The sequence below is a fragment of the Oncorhynchus keta genome, chromosome 34 (assembly GCF_023373465.1).
Source record: "Oncorhynchus keta strain PuntledgeMale-10-30-2019 chromosome 34, Oket_V2, whole genome shotgun sequence".
Taxonomy (NCBI): Eukaryota; Metazoa; Chordata; class Actinopteri; order Salmoniformes; family Salmonidae; genus Oncorhynchus; species Oncorhynchus keta.
Window position 1 is genome coordinate 43,093,651 of NC_068454.1, and position 21,768 is coordinate 43,115,418.

General features: G+C 44.0%; 1 protein-coding gene across 7 annotated transcripts in view; it reads right to left on the reverse strand.

Annotated features, from left to right (window-relative positions):
- The window catches only part of LOC118367556 (histone deacetylase 4-like), a 258,463-nt gene that overhangs the window by 56,970 nt on the left and 179,725 nt on the right, over positions 1 to 21,768 (reverse strand). For 5 of the 7 annotated variants that reach the window (XM_052493919.1, XM_052493917.1, XM_052493921.1 and 2 more), the window contains 5 exons: positions 8,516 to 8,644; positions 8,231 to 8,343; positions 7,598 to 7,714; positions 6,717 to 6,894; positions 6,278 to 6,474 (listed from right to left, as the gene is read on the reverse strand). In XM_052493919.1, the coding sequence (XP_052349879.1) occupies positions 6,278 to 6,474; positions 6,717 to 6,894; positions 7,598 to 7,714; positions 8,231 to 8,343; positions 8,516 to 8,644 (734 nt within the window). The remainder of the gene's footprint in view (positions 1 to 6,277; positions 6,475 to 6,716; positions 6,895 to 7,597; positions 7,715 to 8,230; positions 8,344 to 8,515; positions 8,645 to 21,768) is intronic. The other 2 variants (XM_052493918.1, XM_052493922.1) reach the window with 1 other exon arrangement.

Genomic DNA, 21,768 nt, shown 5'->3' on the forward strand with positions numbered 1-21,768 from the left:
TTTTTGGGGCCTTTTCCCCCAGCATTGTCCCAGCCATATCGGCGGCAGCAGGAAGAATGAAGTCCTCCAAAATAATATGGAGCTTGCCTGTCCTGGCCACTCGGTAGCTCAACATATAAGAGACATTTAGCTCAGTCTTATTCATGGTATCTGTTGCTTTTATACGTCTTACTACTCGAAAGTCGTCTTTATTCCCGCGGCTTATTTTTCAAATGGTCATGTTTAGTTTCTAAATGTCTGCGCAAGAGTGAAGGTTTCCCACGAGAGACTAACGGTTAAGGTGATTGGATGTTAATTACTTGACAAGGCTACCTGTATTTGACAATGCGTTGTTATTTCGCTGAACACTGGAAGGTTCAATTTCACAATTATGGCAGTGAAACGAGGCTACCCAGGAAAGAAAAAAACATCACCCAAATGTATAGCCCCGTTGGAAAATATAAATGTACTGTTTGAGAATGTGAAGATTTGTAATTTATTTTTATGTGTGAATCACACTTTTATTTGGCGTACCCCTGACGGCATGGCATTGCACGTACCCCTGGAGGGACGCGTACCCCAGTATGGGAGTACCTGCCGTAGAGGGTAATTATGTGATATTTCCCCCCGAAGCCGGTGTATGGAGGATACAGTTGAAGTTGGAAGTTTACATACACGATAGGCAAATACATTTAAACTCAGTTTTTCACAATTCCTGACATTTAATCCGAGTAAACATTCCCTGTCTTAGGTCAGTTAGGATCACCACTTTATTTTAAGAATGTGAAATGTCAGAATAATAGTAGAGAGAATGAATTATTTCAGCTGTTATTTCTTTCAACACATTCCTAGGGGATCAGAAGTTTATATACACTCAATTAGTATTTGGTAACATTCCCTTTAAATTGTTTTAACATGGGTCAAACGTAGACTTCCACAAGCTTCCCACAATAAGTTGGGTGAATTTGTCAGGCTGTTGGCCTCCTTGCTCACACATGCCTTTTCAGTTCTGCCCACACATTTTCTATTAAGGATTAAGGTCAGGGCTTTGTGATGGCCACTCTAATACCTTGACTTCATTGTCCTTAAGCCATTTTGCCACAACTTTGGAAGTATGCTTGGGGTCATTGTCCATTTGGAAGACCTATTTGCGACCAAGCTTTAACTTCCTGACTGATGTCTTGAGATGTTGCTTCAATATATCCACATAATTTTCCTACCTCATGATGCCATCTATTTTGTGAAGTACACTAGTCCCTCCTGGAGCAAATCACCCCCACAACATGATGCTGCCACCCCCGTGCTTCACGGTTGGGATGGTGTTCTTCGGCTTGCAAGCCTCCCTCTTTTTCCTCAAAACATAATGATGGTCATTATGGCCAAACAGTTGTATTTTTGTTTCATCAGACCAGAGGCATTCCTCCATAAAAGTATGATCTTTGACCCCATGTGCAGTTGCAAACCGTAGACTGGCTTTTTTATGGAGGTTTTGGAGCAGTGGCTTCTTTCTTGCTGAGCGGCCTTTCAGGTTATGTCGATATAGGACTCGTTTCACTGTGGATATAGATACTTTTGTACCTGTTTCCTCTAGCATCTTCACAAGGTCCTACGCTGTTGTTCTGGGATTGATTTGCACTTTTCGCACCAAAGTATATTCATCTCTAGGAGACAGAACACATCTCTTTCCTGAGCGGTATGATGGCTGCATGGTCCAATGGTTTTTATACTTGCGTACTATTGTTTGTACAGATGAACATGGTACCTTCAGGCATTTGTAAATTGCTCCCAAGGATGAACCAGACTTGTAGAGGTCTACAATTTTTTTCCTGAGGTCTTGGCTGATTTCTTTAGATTTTCCCATGATGTCAAGCAAAGAGGCACTGAGTTTGAAGGTAGGCCTTGAAATACATCCACAGGTACTCCTCCAATTAACTCAAATTATGCCAATTAGCCTATCAGAAGCTTCTAAAGCCATGGCATTATTTTCTGGAATGTTCCAAGCTGTTTAAAGGCACAGTTAACTCAGTGTATGTAAACTTCCCGACTTCAACTGTGTACTGTCAAGAGAGCCAGCAAACCGTGCCAATATATCCTCCAAACACAGGATTCGAGGGCATTATCACTACGTCTAACACAGTCTGGAATTTTCTCCCACGCCAGGACACTGTTCAGAGGAGCTACTAGCCAACTACACAGCTAACACAACCACTTCAAACGGAAGATGGAAAGACAGCAAACAAGCTGCATTTCATTTTGTTTCACCTCTTTTTCTATTGACATTTCTTTTCATACAGTGGGGCAAAAAAGTATTTAGTCAGCCACCAATTGTGCAAGTTCTCCCACTTAAAAAGATGGCTGACTAAATACTTTTTTGCCCCACTGTATATATCCATAAATATTATGCTGACTCATGATTTCAACTGTTTGAGAAAAGCGGTCTCATCGTGACACGCTAATCCTCAATGGGACAGTGGAGATCGAATTTCAATATTGAAACGATGTTGCAAACGTCGGAGAGAGAGACAGCAAGGTTTATACAAATCTATGCTGTTGAAAACCAAGTGGTAGTCTAAACGAAAGGGGAAATGTCTAGATGCTTTTCACAGTGGACATCAAGTTTCTAAATTGCCTGGTTGGGCTGATGAGACAGTAGATCACGCAGTGGGATGGAACACTAAATAGGTATTACAATGCCATAGCGTTAGCCAGAGGTAACTTGTGGAATAGACACCGGCTGGAACACAGTTTTAATCCATCAGCATCCAGGATTAGACCCACCATATAATCCTCAGGAATCTCACAATACAAGAGAAATTCAGGAGGGAGAAAAAATAGCAATAATTATCTCTACACCCCCACCCTGCTCCGACCTTACGATTCTTATGATTCTCCATCTTCCCTAATCACCACACAAACATAAATACACACACACTGAGCTCTTTCCTGTAGACCATAGAAGGACGCGGCTTCCTCCATAACATGCACACAGGACAGGCAATATTTTGCCGATGTACAGTTGTTGTGTTGCTGCTGAGCCTGTTGCTTGTGCAGCATAACGCAGCAGACACACACACACACACACACACACACACACACACACACACACACACACACACACACACACACACACACACACACACACACACATAGAAGAACAATCTCCTTGCATTAGCGTAGCCTCTTCTGTAGCCTGTCAACTATGTGTCTGTCTATCCCTGTTATCTCCTCTCTGCACAGACCATACAAACGCTCCACACCGCGTGGCCGCGGCCACCCTAATCTGGTGGTCCCAGCGCGCACGACCCACGTGGAGTTCCAGGTCTCCGGTAGCCTCTGGAACTGCCGATCTGCGGCCAACAAGGCAGAGTTCATCTCAGCCTATGCCTCCCTCCAGTCCCTCGACTTCTTGGCACTGACGGAAACATGGATCACCACAGATAACACTGCTACTCCTACTGCTCTCTCTTCGTCCGCCCACGTGTTCTCGCACACCCGAGAGCTTCTGGTCAGCGGGGTGGTGGCACGGGATCCTCATCTCTCCCAAGTGGTCATTCTCTCTTTCTCCCTTACCCATCTGTCTATCGCCTCCTTTGAATTTCATGCTGTCACAGTTACCAGCCCTTTCAAGCTTAACATCCTTATCATTTATCGCCCTCCAGGTCCCCTCGGAGAGTTCATCAATGAGCTTGATGTCTTGATAAGCTCCTTTCCTGAGGACGGCTCACCTCTCACAGTTCTGGGCGACTTTAACCTCCCCACGTCTACCTTTGACTCATTCCTCTCTGCCTCCTTCTTTCCACTCCTTTCCTCTTTTGACCTCACCCTCTCACCTTTCCCCCTACTCACAAGGCAGGCAATACGCTCGACCTCATCTTTACTAGATGCTGTTCTTCCACTAACCTCATTGCAACTCCCCTCCAAGTCTCCGACCACTACCTTGTATCCTTTTCCCTCTCGCTCTCATCCAACACTTCCCACACTGCCCCTACTCGGATGGTATCGCGCCGTCCCAACCTTCGCTCTCTCTCCCCGCTACTCTCTCCTCTTCCATCCTATCATCTCTTCCCTCTGCTCAAACCTTTCTCCAACCTATCTCCTGATTCTGCCTCCTCAACCCTCCTCTCCTCCCTTTCTGCATCCTTTGACTCTCTATGTCCCCTATCTTCCAGGCCGGCTCGGTCCTCCCTCCCGCTCCGTGGCTCGACGACTCATTGCGAGCTCACAGAACAGGGCTCCGGGCAGCCGAGCGGAAATGGAGGAAAACTCGCCTCCCTGCGGACCTGGCATCCTTTCGCTCCCTCCTCTCTACATTTTCCTCCTCTGTCTCTGCTGCTAAAGCCACTTTCTACCACTCTAAATTCCAAGCATCTGCCTCTAACCCTAGGAAGCTCTTTGCCACCTTCTCCTCCCTCCTGAATCCTCCTCCCCCTCCCCCCCTCCTCCCTCTCTGCAGATGACTTCGTCAACCATTTTGAAAAGAAGGTCGACGACATCCGATCCTCGTTTGCTAAGTCAAACGACACCGCTGGTTCTGCTCACACTGCCCTACCTTATGCTCTGACCTCTTTCTCCCCTCTCTCTCCAGATGAAATCTCGCGTCTTGTGACGGCCGGCCGCCCAACAACCTGCCCGCTCGACCCTATCCCCTCCTCTCTTCTTAAGACCATTTCCGGAGACCTTCTCCCTTACCTCACCTCGCTCATCAACTCATCCCTGACCGCTGGCGACGTCCCTTCCGTCTTCAAGAGAGCGAGAGTTGCACCCCTTCAGAAAAAACCTACACTCGATCCCTCCGATGTCAACAACTACAGACCAGTATCCCTTCTTTCTTTTCTCTCCAAAACTCTTGAACGTGCCGTCCTTGGCCAGCTCTCCCGCTATCTCTCTCAGAATGACCTTCTTGATCCAAATCAGTCAGGTTTCAAGACTAGTCATTCAACTGAGACTGCTCTTCTCTGTATCACGGAGGCGCTCCGCACTGCTAAAGCTAACTCTCTCCTCTGCTCTCATCCTTCTAGACCTATCGGCTGCCTTCGATACTGTGAACCATCAGATCCTCCTCTCCACCCTCTCAGAGTTGGGCATCTCCGGCGCGGCCCACGCTTGGATTGCGTCCTACCTGACAGGTCGCTCCTACCAGGTGGCGTGGCGAGAATCTGTCTCCTCACCACGCGCTCTCACCACTGGTGTCCCCAGGGCTCTGTTCTAGGCCCTCTCCTATTCTCGCTATACACCAAGTCACTTGGCTCTGTCATAACCTCACATGGTCTCTCCTATCATTGCTATGCAGACGACACACAATTAATCTTCTCCTTTCCCCCTTCTGATGACCAGGTGCATCTCTGCATCTCTGTCTGGCAGACATATCAGTGTGGATGACGGATCACCACCTCAAGCTGAACCTCGGCAAGACGGAGCTGCTCTTCCTCCCGGGAAGGACTGCCCATTCCATGATCTCGCCATCATGGTTGACAACTCCATTGTGTCCTCCTCCCAGAGCGCTAAGAACCTTGGCGTGATCCTGGACAACACCCTGTCGTTCTCAACTAACATCAAGGCGGTGGCCCGTTCCTGTAGGTTCATGCTCTACAACATCCGCAGAGTACGACCCTGCCTAACACAGGAAGCGGCGCAGGTCCTAATCCAGGCACTTGTCATCTCCCGTCTGGATTACTGCAACTCGCTGTTGGCTGGGCTCCCTGCCTGTGCCATTAAACCCCTACAACTCATCCAGAACGCCGCAGCCCGTCTGGTGTTCAACCTTCCCAAGTTCTCTCACGTCAACCCGCTCCTCCGCTCTCTCCACTGGCTTCCAGTTGAAGCTCACATCCGCTACAAGACCATGGTGCTTGCCTACGGAGCTGTGAGGGGAACGGCACCTCAGTACCTCCAGGCTCTGATCAGGCCCTACACCCAAACAAGGGCACTGCGTTCATCCACCTCTGGCCTGCTCGCCTCCCTACCACTGAGGAAGTACAGTTCCCGCTCAGCCCAGTCAAAACTGTTCGCTGCTCTGGCTCCCCAATGGTGGAACACACTCCCTCACGACGCCAGGACAGCGGAGTCAATCACCACCTTCCGGAGACACCTGAAACCCCACCTCTTTAAGGAATACCTAGGATAGGATAAAGTAATCCTTCTCACCCCCCCCCCTTAAAAGATTTAGATGCACTATTGTAAAGTGGCTGTTCCACTGGATGTCATAAGGTGAATGCACCAATTTGTAAGTCGCTCTGGATAAGAGCGTCTGCTAAATGACTTAAATGTAAATGTAAACAAAGGATGCATGCACACACACCTTGTTGATGTGGAGTTGCTGCTGCTGGAACTGCTGCTTGTGTTTCTCCAGGAACTGCTGGTGCTGCTGCTGGACCACCAGCTGCTGCAGGGCCTGGGCGTTCTGGGGCAGAGGGGCCGACTGGGTTCTCCCCAGGGGACGGTGCTGCCCACGCAGCTTGTGGATGGAGGACGATTGCAGGGGCATTCCGCCAAGGCCTGAAACACATGAAAACAAAGACACAACACGAATAGGATGATTCTCAAGTAACATCGAGTACTCAACCAGTGGAGACTGATGTCACTTTAAACCCGGGGGACAGGCTCATTGTACTGGCTGGAATGGAAATGTCAACCACATTCCTCCTTTCACCAGCCGCCACTGAAACCATCACGCAAGGTGGTCCTTTTAAAACCAGGTTTTGGAGATTATGTGCCTGAGACGGAGTGGATATGCTTACAGCAGGACAGACCTAGTGGGTTCTGGGATTGCTCCAGGAGGACCATGTGCTGGAGGAGGGGGTTGTGTGCCGAGCCCCCGTCGGTCAGGTAGGAGGGCAGGTGGGCCCCTGGGATGAAGGGAGTGGTTATGGGGAAGCCCTGCTGCAGTCTATCGTGCATTGAAAGCCTGTCACCTTCCTGCTGGCCCGACGTCATCCGAAGGGACAAATAGAGGGAGAGACAGAGACACAGAGAGAGAGAAAGAGAGAGAGAGACACAGAGAGAGAGTGTGAGAGATAGGAGAAAAGTTGCCCCCAATGCAAACCAAGAAACATCTAACTGTAGTGTAATTTCCCTCTAAACCATTACAGGGCAAAATATATAAGTGAACTACAGTGAACTAATAACGTTCTGCCTGAACTGACTTGGAAGAGTTGGAAACGGATATAGAGTGAGAGAGAGTGAGATGGGGGGTAGTACATGCGTCACTGACTGCTGGTCATTGTCTCTCAACGGGGCCTTTCTGAAATGGAGTGAGGCTGAAAAGCCACATATGACAGATGGACTAGGTCTAGACAGGGCCTCCTCTATGTAGACTCTTCCACTCTGAAAGGGCCATGTGCGCAAGCAAGCCCTCAAAGTGACGGAGGAGAGGAGAAAGAAAGGAGAGAGAGCGAGAGAAGGAAAGAGAGAGTGAGTGAGAGAAAAGATGGGGTGAAATAGCTAGTTAGATGGAGAAAATAAGAAATTGGGGGAAGGCGGTGGAAAGAGTGTGGGGGGGGAGTGGGCTAGAGAGAAAGGGAGAAAGTGAAATGTCAGGTTAGAAAGATACTAACGAACGGAAAGAAAGAACGAAAGTAAAAACTAAAAGAACGAGAGAAAAGTGGGTGTATGAACTAACGCTGGAAGGGCCGGTGGCTGGCAGGCCCAGGGTGATGTTAGGCAGCGAGGGCGATGTGTACAGAGACAGCTGGCTCAAGGGGCCCTCTCGGCCAGCCAGCCTGTGGGCCGGGGAGGCCTGCAAACAGAGGAGCACACAGTCAGAAAGAGACACTGAAACACAGACACAGGCCAGACAAATAGGCCCCTCTGCAAAAATAAACAGCCCTGTCTGGTCATTTCCCCGGACCCCTGTGGCCTCCTGTCTACACTGGCCATCTGGAGCACATGTTGCTTACAGAGACACATACGCTCAGAGCCTTAGATACTCACAAGGATACAGAGATGCACATACCCTATGCACAGAGACACTTGCATTTACACACTCATGTGCACATACTTACACACACAAACAGTCACACACGCACACGCCTGACAGTGTGAGCCAACAACTAACAGGTGGGACGTAAACATACTGTTTGGCTCGGGCCATATTAAGCAAACAGCCCTCAGCAATGTGACTGGGAACAGTCAACATCAGAGCAGATTGAAAAGAGAACAGTACAGTATATCAGAAGCTCCTGGTTTCTGCATGGTCACAGTAAGCTATCAGCTTAATGTGGGTTAAATGCTTGAGTGGCTGCTTAGTGCTTACCTCTACTGAACTACTGGACATGGAGCCAGCGATGCCATTCTCATTGGTGATGTTACTGGAGCTGTTGTTGGGCGAACTGGGGCCCGAGCCAGGAGCGCTGTTGCAGGCCGATTCTACAAAAAAAATACATAAAACACAAGACATGAGGCTCCCACACAACATGCATACTGATCAATGTACCAGGTTGGAAACCTATTGATTTCAACCTACAGAAAAGTACTGAAGTCATAGACGCAAGGGCCGCGCAAGTTTGCACGTGTTCCACTTGGGCTGGCAGAAGCTTACCAGCCATGTCCAGAGAGCGCTTCTTGGCGGTGGTAATTGGACCGTCCTTCCTGCGTAGAAGTGGGCTACTTCTGCGCTCCGTTACCTTCTGTTTTAGCCTGGACCGGAGCTTCAAGTTGGGCTCAGAGGCTAGAGAGAGGAAGCGGGGGTCCATCAAAACACAACTATAGAGCAGAACGTACACAACACAAATGACAGAAATCGGAGGGAAGAATACGCAGTTCTTAGGAAGGCTTTTTTGTTGGCATTGCTATTGAGGGCATACTTGAGATGACAAGCAGGACGCTGTAAAAATGGGATTCATTTGAATCAAATCAAATACTTCTGCAAACCATGAATGAATATAGTTATGGAGACGTCACTGGCAAAGACGAGCGCTTTCGCTCTCTACTGCACATCATGTCTGTCACTCCGCTCTCACTCTTCTCTCCTGCCATCTGAAACTGTCTGGAAACAAGAAAAAAAAAACTCCAGACCCCAGCAAACCGCCTCCCCCCGGCCCGACTTCGGCTGACCTGTGCTCAGTACAGATTTGAGGTGACATCACCCTACTCTGAAACTCTCAGAGAAGAGCGCTTTAATGGAGAGCGTTTTACAGTGTACGTAGTAGCCAACACAATCAATAGTCCCAAACAACACACTGTGCTGTGGAGCCTAGAATGAAACTAGAATGAAATGAAGCATTGTACATGGTACATCAGAAGGGTAAGCCGGTTCAGGGCAGTTAGTTAAGCTAACAAGCTACTCCATAAACAAGCTACTTCTGGAAAGACCGATGGAGCAGATGAGAAGAGACTTGACGAGATGAGCTCCAAACATGTGACAAGGACGAGCAGCAGTACGGGTAACGAGTTTCCAGTCTTGGCAGCTGTCGCCGACCCCCAAGCTTCATCAAGCCCGTCTCAATGCCCAGCTAATGAATAGCTCTTGTTGTCAAATGCTCGCAATTAAACAAGTGTGTGTGTGTTTTCTTTGGTGGACTTCTCGGGGTTCGTTCTTGGCCATTTCTAATTTCTGTGTGTGGACAGACGGATAGGGGGATAGAGCACAATAGCGGGAGTGTCGAAGAGGCGACTGTAATTGCCGCATACACAATGATCAGGGGAACGGAGCACGGCCCTTGTCAAGCGCCAATCTGGGAGATCCTATCATCTCTCTATCTTACAGTCGTGAAGAGGGCACAACAAAGCCTATTCCCCCTCAGGAAACTAAAAAGATTTGGCATGGGTCCTGAGAACCTCGAAAGGTTCTACGGCTGCAACATCGAGAGCATCCTGACTGGTTGCATCACTGCCTGGTACGGCAATTGCTCAGCCTCTGATCGCAAGGCACTACAGAGGGTAGTGCGTTACGGGCCAGTACTTCACTGGGGCTAAGCTGCCTGCCATCCACGACCTCTACACCAGGCGGTGTCAGAGGAAGGCCCTAAAAATTGTCAAAGACCCCAGCCACCCCAGTCATGGACTGTTCTCTCTACTACCGCATGGCAAGCGGTACCGGAGTGCCAAGTCTAGGACAAAAAGGCTTCTCAACAGTTTCTACCCCAAGTCATAAGACTCCTGAACAGGTAACCAAATGGCTCCCCGGACTATTTGCATTGTGTGCCCCCACCTCCTCAACCCCTCTTTTAATGCTGCTGCTACTCTCTGTTTATCATTTATGCAGAGTCACTTTAACTATACATTCATGTACATACTACCTCAATTTACCTCAATTTACCAACCAGTGGCCCCCGCACATTGGCTAACCGGGCTATCTGCATTGTGTCCCACCATCCGCCAAACTATATGCATAGTCACTTTAACCATATTTACATGTAAATACTACCTCAACCAGCCTGACTAACCGGTGTCTGTATGTAGCCTCGCTACTGTATATAGCCTATCTTTTCACTGTTGTTTAAAAAAAAAGTCTTCACTTACCTATTGTTCACCAAATACCTTTTTTGCACTATTGGTTAGAGCCTGTAAGTAAGCATTTCACTGTAAGGTAACCTGTAACTTGTAACCTGTTGTATTCAGCGCACGTGACAAATAAACTTTGATTTGATTTGATTTAGTGGCCAATCCTCAAAAAGAGCTTTAGTTTTGGAGATATCCCTACTCGCAGTAGAACAAAACACAACCATGTTTTTCACATCTCTAATATATCTCATTTATAAAATAGATGGTTGGGGGGGGGGGGGGGTATATGCTCATGTAACCAATTTTGCAAGCTCTGATATTGCACAAATGTGGAATACAAGTAGCCAGTTATCTGCCCTACATACAAACAAAAAACATTAGGATATCTTAATGCATCTTGGAAATATAGACCTGTAAACACAGAGATACAAAGGGTGGAATATCTCTACCACAAAATGTGTGATGAACGTAAGCTTTATTTTTAACATACACAGTACATTAGGAAAGTAATCAGACCCCTAAAACTGATTCAAATGCTTTTACCCCCTTATCAATCTACACACAATACCCCACAATGACAAAGCAAAAACAGGGTTTTAGAAATTTTTGCAAATGTATAAAACATTTTAAACTGAAATATCACATTTAAATAAGTATTCAGACCCTTTACTCAGTACTTTGTTGAAGCACCTTTGGCAGTGATTACAGCCTCGAAAAGCTTGGCACACCTGTATTTGGGGAGTTTTTCACCAATATTCTTTGCAGATCCTCTTAAGCTCTGTCAGGTTGGATGGGGAGTGTCGCTGCACAGCTATTTTCAGGTCTCTCCAGAGATGTTTGATCGGGTTCAAGACCGAGCTCTGGATGGGCACCTCAAGGACATTCAGAGACTTGTCCCAAAGCCACACCTGCGTTGTCTTGGGTGTTCTTAGGATCGTTGTCCTGTTGGAAAGTGAACCTTTGCCCCAGTCTGAGGTCCTAAGCACTCTGGAGCAGGTTTTGATCAGGGATCTCTCTGTACTGTGCAAATAAAAATATATTTTGAATGAGTAGGTGTTCTAAAACTTTTGACCGGGTAGTGTAAATCAAATTCAGCCTGAACTGGGTGATGTAGTAGGGAGTGTATTTTCCAACAGGCCAATATTCGACATAGTTTAGCACATAATGACCATAATCTATTGCACATTTACTTGCAACTGGATCCTGGACTTCCTGGCATGACGCCCCCATGTCCTGAGGGTAGGTAACAACACATCCGCTGCGCTAATCCCCAACACAGGGGCCCCTCAGGGGTGCGCGCTCAGTCCCCCCTTGTACTCCCTGTTCACTCATGACTGCATGGCCAAGCACGACTCCAAAACCGTCATCAAGTTTGCCGATGACACAACAGTGGGAGGTCTGATCACCGACAACGATGAGACAGCCTATAGGGAGGAGGTCAGAGACCTGGCCGTGTGGTGCCAGGACAACAACCTCTCCCTCAACGTGATCAAGACAAAGGAGATGACTGTGGACTACAGGAAAAAGAGGACCGAGCGCGCCCTCATTCTCATCTCAAACTATCATGGTCCAAACACACCAATACAGTTGTGAAGAGGGCACGATAAAGCCTATTCTCCCTCAGGAGACTGAAAAGACTTAGCATGGGTCCTCAGATCCTCAAAACATTATACAGCTGCACCATCGAGAGCATGGTTGAATTTACGCTACCTGATTTGGCAGGTAGTGATGGCAACTGCTTGGCCTCTGACCGCATGGCAGAGGGAAGTATGTACTGCCCACTATATCACTGGCCATCCAGGACCTCTATACTAGGTGGTGTCTGAGGAAGGCCCTAAAAACGGTCAAAGACTTCAGGCACGCTAGTCATAGACTGTTCTCTCTGCTACCGCACGGCAAGTCTAGGATCCAATGGCTCCTTAACAGCTTCTACAACCAAACCGAGCTGAACAATTAATCAAATGGCCACCCGGACTATTTACACTGACGACCCCCCTCCCACTCTGTTTTTACACTGCTGATACTTGCTGTTTATTATCTATGCATAGTCACTTTACAAATTACCTCGACTAACCTGTACTCCTGCACATTGACTCTGTACCGGTACCCCCTGTATATAGCCTCGTTATTGTTATGTAATTTTTTTGTGTTACTTTTTGATATTTAAAAAAATAAATACACTACCATTCAAATGTTTGGGGTCACATAGAAATGTCCATGTTTTTGTCCATTAAAATAACATCAAATTGATCAGAAATACAGTGTAGACATTGTTAATGTTGTAAATGACTATTGTAGCTGGAAACGGCAGATTTTTACTGGAACACAACAGAGGCAAGACAAAATAACACAATACAAAATAAACCAGGGCAATTTATATGCAGGTGAAGGTGTTTGAGTGTAATTAGGTTGGCCATATTGGATTCAGAATAACATATATTTACACCAAAACAGCCTTTATGGCCATGAGTGTTGAACACAGTTCTGAAAAAAATACCTTTCAAGGAACCTTGGTCTACAAAACATTTCATTTCGATGTCTGAGGCCACTTGTTTTCCTTAGAGCCGATTGCAATAGCCACAACATCAAAAGATGTAGAACTGTATGTATTTTTTTACAGACAGGACCATACAGCACTGAATAAGAGCAAATTTTACTTGGAAAGTTGTCTATTAATCAGCTACCAGAAAGTAAATCTCACATTCATCATAAATATTCATAGTTGATATTTCCACCTATTGTATCTCTGTGTTTACAGGTCTATATTTCCAAGGTGCATTAAGATATCCTAATGCTGTTTATTTGTGTACGTATGGAAGACAACTGACTACATGTATTCCACATTTATGCAATACTGGGTTACATGAGTTTATGTGGCCCATCCACCTCAGCCAGGCATAATTCTGCACTTTTTTAGTTTAGTGTCGGGTGTCCCAATCTTTTAATTTAACCACTTTTGCAGTAACATATTTTTACACAACCATCCATTTCATAAATGGGAGGCATTAGAAATATGAAAAAACATGATTGTGTTTTGTTCTACCTCGGGTAGGGGTATCGAAAAATGTTTGAGGCCTTGCCACTCACGAGCCTATTTCTCTTGTCTTTCACCCCTAGACACTGACAGATTTATTCCCAGCAGCACATACTGGCATATCCTTCCCCTCTCTCCCTTTACTTCAATTCATCCAGACCAAACCAGTTGAACCTTTGACTTGGCCCGTGACCTCGTGTGAAATGGGTCCGGCAAGAGAAGGCACGCTACTACGTTCATTAGCGTAGGACTCAATGCCACGTCTGTGTCAAGTCGGGCAAGGCCCATGGGACTATCTTGGCTTTATTTTATTAAAATGCTTTATTTAACCTTTATTTAACAGAGTCATGCTGAGACCAAGGTCTCTATCACAGATGTGCCCTGTATACACATCAATACACATCAATATTCACATCAATGCACATCAATATTCACATCAATACACATCAATATTCACATCAATGCACATCAATATTCACATCAATACACATCAATATTCACATCAATACACATCAATATTCACATCAATGCACATCAATATTCACATCAATACACATCAATATTCACATCAATACACATCAATATTCACATCAATGCACATCAATATTCACATCAATACACATCAATATTCACATCAATGCACATCAATATTCACATCAATATTCACATCAAAGCACATCAATGCACATCAATATTCACATCAATGCACATCAATATTCACATCAATACACATCAATGCACATCAATATTCACATCAATGCACATCAATATTCACATCAATACACATCAATATTCACATCAATGCACATCAATATTCACATCAATACACATCAATATTCACATCAATACACATCAATATTCACATCAATGCACATCAATATTCACATCAATACACATCAATATTCACATCAATGCACATCAATATTCACATCAATATTCACATCAAAGCACATCAATGCACATCAATATTCACATCAATGCACATCAATATTCACATCAATACACATCAATGCACATCAATATTCACATCAATGCACATCAATATTCACATCAATGCACATCAATATTCACATCAATACACATCAATATTCACATCAATGCACATCAATATTCACATCAATGCACATCAATATTCACATCAATACACATCAATATTCACATCAATACACATCAATATTCACATCAATACACATCAATATTCACATCAATACACATCAATATTCACATCAATACACATCAATATTCACATCAATGCACATCAATATTCACATCAATGCACATCAATATTCACATCAATGCACATCAATATTCACATCAATGCACATCAATATTCACATCAATGCACATCAATATTCACATCAATGCACATCAATATTCACATCAATGCACATCAATATTCACATCAATGCACATCAATATTCACATCAATGCACATCAATATTCACATCAATACACATCAATATTCACATCAATACACATCAATACACATCAATATTCACATCAATGCACATCAATATTCACATCAATACACATCAATATTCACATCAATACACATCAATATTCACATCAATATTCACATCAATGCACATCAATATTCACATCAATGCACATCAATATTCACATCAATATTCACATCAATGCACATCAATATTCACATCAATGCACATCAATATTCACATCAATATTCACATCAATGCACATCAATGCACATCAATATTCACATCAATGCACATCAATATTCACATCAATGCACATCAATATTCACATCAATGCACATCAATATTCACATCAATACACATCAATATTCACATCAATACACATCAATATTCACATCAATACACATCAAGATTCACATCAATACACATCAATATTCACATCAATGCACATCAATATTCACATCAATACACATCAATATTCACATCAATACACATCAATATTCACATCAATATTCACATCAATGCACATCAATATTCACATCAATGCACATCAATATTCACATCAATGCACATCAATATTCACATCAATATTCACATCAATGCACATCAATGCACATCAATATTCACATCAATGCACATCAATGCACATCAATATTCACATCAATGCACATCAATATTCACATCAATGCACATCAATATTCACATCAATGCACATCAATATTCACATCAACGCACATCAATATTCACATCAATGCACATCAATATTCACATCAATACACATCAATATTCACATCAATACACATCAATATTCACATCAATGCACATCAATATTCACATCAATGCACAAAAAGAAAAACACAACAAATCATAGAAAACAAACATAGTTCAGTAAAAAAGGTCCTCAATCTGCCTTTTGAATGTGGAACCAACTCATCCAACTTTAGAGAGCCTTGGAGATCATTCCACCTAACTATGGAGACCGGATCTGATATCTTGTATGTCTAAGATAAAAAATAAAGTAAGGTACGGCGGAAGTTGCAATGCATCGATCTACGAGACTTCAAAGAGGACAATGTTTACTTTCTGATACAGAATGCAGTGATGTGTACCAAACCTAAAGCAAGTATAGCGTAAAGTAGCGCGCTATGATAAACTGTGTCCAATAGCTTCAATAAAGTCCCAGCTGCATTCATATAGACAATATTGGCATAGTTTATAACCGGTATGAAAGTCGACTGAATGATTTGTTTTCTGCTATCTAATGAAAGGCATGACCTATTCCTATTCCTATTCCTATTCCAATTCTAACTCATCAACATGCTTTTTGAAAGAAAGCTATTCGTCAATCCAGATACCTAGATATTTATACGCGGGGACATGATCAATGAGGGCACCATCCAATAACATATGCATAAATGATCAGATACAATTTTTACGTGATTTGGAGAACAACATATACTTAACACATACTCATAATAGCAGTCAGTGGATATTTGGTTCAGGGAACGTTTGCTGTTTGTTTTCCTGCCCTTTCCCTTCAACGGCGTGTATCCCTGAACATGAAAAACAGGGAGAAGAGTTTCAAATGTACCTGTCTTAATGCACTTAGAACGAGGTGCAGCCAGAGAATAGATCCGGCCCATTTGGGAAGAGCAAAAGGACTTTGAGTGTGTGGGGTTATATAATGAATAAGCACTTCTTGAAAGTGCACCTTCAATTTGAGGGGCTGAACTTGTGGTTGAATTTATTAAACTTGATTATCATTTTTTTTTTTTTTTTAAGAGCGGCGGAGGGCACTTGTCCAAACGTCTTTTGTTAACAGGATCAGGGGCGGCCCCGGTCGTGAACGCCATGCATTAGCAGCAGGAGTGTACGGGAACACATTCAAAGATGCAATTCCCCGGACAAATTATAATCCAATCCAGTGAAAATTAGCCTGACTCTCCCGATATGGCTGACTAAGCGAACAATAGTCTGAAGTAGTTGACAATAAGGTGGTGCAGACTACATGTATCCACAAAGCTGTCTTGAAGTAAACTGGCCACAGATGGATACAAGTGTTTACTTGTGGTTTTGTTGGCAGATACTGTGTTACAGGATTTCGTGAGAAGGTGCAGGAGGGGGATTCAGGATGTCTTATTAAAGAAGGTACAGTTGGAAGTTTACATACACATTAGCCAAATACATTTCAACTCAGTTTTTCACAATGAATGACATTTAATCCTAGTAAAAATTCCCTGTCTTAGGTCAGTTAGGATCACCACTTTATTTTAAGAATGTGAAATGCGTTTTCCCCCCATCACATTCCCAGTGGGTCAGAAGTTAACATACACTCAATTAGCCTTTAAATTGTTTAACTAGGGTCAAACGTTGCAGGTAGCCTTCCACAAGCTTCCCACAATAAGTTGGGTGAATTTTGGCCCATTCCTCCTGACAGAGCTGGTGTAACTGAGTCAGGTTTGTAGGCCTCCTTGCTCGCACACACCTTTTCAGTTCTGCCCACAAATTTTCTATGGGATTGAGGTCAGGGCTTTGTGATGGCCACTACAATACCTTGACTTTGTTGTCCTTAAGCCATTTTGCCACAACTTTGGAAGTATGCTTGGGGTCATTGTCCATCTGGAAGACCCATTTGCGACCAAGCTGTAACTTCCTGACTGATGTCTTGAGTTGTTGCTTCAATATATCCACATAATTTTCCTACCTCATGATGCCATCTATTTTGTGAAGTGCACCAGGCCCTCCTGCAGCAATGCACCCCCACAACATGATACTGTCACCCCCGTGCTTCACGGTTGGGATGGTTTTCTTCAGCTTGCAAGCCCCTTTTTCCTCCAAACAGAACGATGGTCATTATTGCCAAACAGTTCTATTTTTGTTTCATCAGACCAGAGGACAATTCTCCAAAAAGTATGTTCTTTGTCCCCATGTGCAGCAAATTGTAGCATGGCTTTTTTTTAATGCTACCGCTACTCTCTGTTCATCATATATGCATAGTCACTGTAACCATATCTACATGAACATACTACCTCAATCAGCAAGACTAACCATTTTCTGTATGTAGCCTCACTACTTTTATAGCCTCGCTACTGTATATAGCATGTCTTTTACTGTTGTTTTATTGCTTTACCTACCTATTGTTCACCTAATACCTTTTTTGCAATATTGGTTTGAGCCTGTAAGTAAGCATTTCACTGCAAGGGCTACACCTGTTGTATTCGGCGCATGTGACAAATAAACTTTGATTTGACTTGATTTACAATTTTTTTCTGAGGTCTTGGCTGATTTCATTAGATTTCCCCATGATATAAGCGAAGAGGTACTGAGTTTGAAGGTAGGCCTTGAAATACATCAACAAGTACACCTCCAATTGAGTCAAGTTGTCACGACTTCCCCCCTGAAGTTGGTGCCTCTCCTTGTTCGGGTGGTGTTCGGCGCTCGTCGTCACCGGCTTTCTAGCTGCCACCGATCCATGTTTCTGTTTTCCATTTGTTATGCTTGAGTGTACACACCTGGCTCCCATTTAGTTTTTATTATTTCCCTATTTAACCCCCTGGTTCCCGTTATATGTTGTACATGATTGTTCCTGTTCTGTGTTAGTCTTGTGTGTTCGGGATTGTATTTCCCCACGTGGATATTTTGTACTATTTATTTTTCCAGAGTAAAGTACATTATTTTTTACTTAGTACTGTTTCCTGCGCTTGACTCCGTCCTCACCTATACACCACTGACACTGACACAAATGATGTCAATTAGCCTATCATAATTTTCTGGAATGTTAACAAGAAATTTGTGGAGTGGTTGAGAAACGAGTATTAATTCTTAGGGATAGGCTGTTGACAACATCCTGTGAAATTGGAGGGCGCGCAATTCAAATAAATAATTGGAATATTAAACATTCATGAACATACAAGTATCTTATATCATTTAAAGGCTTACATTTGTGTTAATCAAACTCCATTGTCTGATTTACAATAGGCATTACAGCGAAAGCATACCATGCGATTGTTTGAGGACGGCGCCCCACAACAACATATTTTTCAACCACCCACAGGCTTCGTAAAATCACAAATAGCGATTAAATAAATCACTTGCTTTTGAAAATGTTCCTCTGTTTGCAATTCCGAGGGTCCCAGCTACAACATGAATGGTTGTTTTGTTAAATAAAATCCTTCTTTACATCCCAAAAAGTTTGTTTAGTTGGCGCCATCGATTTCAGTAATCCTCTCGTTCAACATGCAGACAAAGGAGTCCAAAATGCTACCGCTAAACTTTGTTCAAACAAGTCAAACTCCATTTCTATTTAATTCTCAGGTATCCTAAAATGTAAATAAACTATAATATTTCACATGGAAAGAAGTATGTTCAATAGAAAAGTAAAATTAGTAAGCGCGCATCCTCTTCGTGGGGCGCGAACAGACTGATATTGTACCGGGATTCTTCCTACAAAAACTTGTTTTTGAAGAAACAAGCGTGAAACAATGAACAAAGACTGTTGACATCTACTGGAAACCATAGGAATTGCAATCTGGAATTACATAGGGCCTAAATCTTTCCATTATAAGAACCTTATGACCTCAAAAAAAGAAAATTCCAGTTGTTTTTCTTTGTACTTTTACCTGCCATATCAATTGTGTTATAGTCTCAGACATTATTTTAACATTTATAGAAACTTCAAAGTGTTTTCTAACCAATGCATTTATGTGCATATCCTGGCTTCTGGGCCTGAGTAACAAGCAGTTTACTTTGGTTACATCAGTCAGGCGGAAATTCAGGAAAATAGACCCTAGCTTTAAGAAGTGACTCCAACCTAAGTGTATGTAAACGTCCGACTTCAACTGTACATTGGAACCTTTACGCACTAGTTGCTTTGTAAGTGAAGACTGGTGGATGTGGATTAAGCAACAGAGGCATCAACACACTCGTCTGCAAATGCTGCATTAGCTTTCACATCTCTCCTGTCACGCTTTAGTAAAAATCAGTCTAGAACAGCCACCACATAAAATGCATGTCACACTAGTAAAACACTGCAACACTGCTGAAGAAATAATACACTCACTAAAGTTGCATGGAAAGAGACATAAAATAAGAGAGGCGTAAAATTTGCCATTGAGCTTTATTTGCAGTGTGGCCGAGTGGCTCAAGCATACCCAAAGGGCCTGAGCCAAAGGACGTGGCTGGTAGCCAGGAGTGGAGACAGGGCTGAGGCGGGGATGGATGGGTGGGTGGAGTGGGTAGATGGAGGTTTGTGCCCGTGCCAGGGTTTTCTCTGTTCTCTCACGCTCATAGGAAATATGGCGGGGGGTAAAGTGTTGATGCAGGCAGAACCAGGGGCTTATGGCCTGTCTGACTGGAGGAGCCTGTTGGGGTTCACCGGGGACGCGGTGACTTTGAAGGGTGTTAGTGTGGCCACGCCAAACAACCCACTGCAGGGGCCCAACTGCACTGTCTGCTGACTCCAGTACATTTGTTTTTACGCTCCCCCTCTCTCTCTCTCACCTCCCTCTCTTTTTAATTCTCGCCTCTGTCTTATTCTCTCTCTCTCTCTCTCTCCTCAATTCCAACCGTAACCCTCTCCCTCCCTTTCCCATCCTCTCTGTCACTTCTTCTTGTTCCCTTTATTTCTGCAATTGAGTGAGGGCAAGTCTTGCTAGCTAGTATTGACACTTCGCCGTATTGGCTACTGATGCATTCACTCCCAAACATTCTGTAGCACTTTGCTTGAATGAAACACAGAAAAGTGAGGAGATGAAATCGCTGCTAGAGACAATTGACAGTAAACAAATTAAACCGTATCAAAATGCTAAGCTCCTGCTCAATACTTCTCCATTGACTGTACATTGAAATTCTGATTAAAGGCCTATAAAAGTAAATATTTTAGATAGACTCAGAAGTTACAGGTTCTCAGCTCCCAAGTGGCGCAGTGGTCTAAGGCACTGCATCTCAATGTTTGAGGTGTCACTACATCTCTGGGTTCGATACCAGGCGGTGACCGAGAGACCAACGTGGCAGCACACGGCCTGGATTTTCCTTGTCCCTTCTCACTCTAGCGATTACTTGTGGTCGGACGGGTGGCTGCAAGCTGACTCGGTCGCCAGCTGGATGATGTTTCATTGACACATTGGTGCGGCTGACTTCCGTGTTAAGCGAGCAGTGTGTCAAGAAGCAGTGCGACATACATTTAGGAAGGTGCATTCAATTTTGGATTTATTAAAAGGACTCGAATGTAGGGATTTGATAGAATCGATATAGGTTTCCCTGGAACTCATCGACAAGATTCTGAGAAATGTGCATCTATGGGAATTAACCTCAGAGGCACAGAAAATAACAGACAATATAACCATCTGTGAATTTAAACTACACTGGGCTCAAAAGGTAGATTCTCGTTGTGGTTTCTCATTTCTTCAGTGCTAATGAAACGTTCACATTGATACAGCAAGGAAACGTGGCCTTAAAATATCCACGTGGCCTTAAAATATCCACATATTGGAAAACATATTGGAAAATAACATTGCTCCAGGGACCGAGAGGGTCCAGTCGTCATACTACTACAGACACAATCGAGTGAGTCAAACGGAGATAATCCAGGAAACTGAAGAGGCTCTACTTCACATTGTGAATGGGCATGTAATGAGGTGTATGGTTTGAGGCCTGAATGAGCTTCACTACCATGAAGATGGTCTAATTGATGAACATGGAGATGCTAATGCTACGCTAATTTCCATGATTCTCAGTGGGTGTACATAAAGGAGACCTCTTTCGGTGCTTTGTCTATTCCTATTCAAATCAACGGTGAACAAAAGAACACGACGCCAGACTGTTTTCGGTGTGATTGCTTGCATCAAACTGAAAACAAGCGGGCTGCAAATACAATACAAA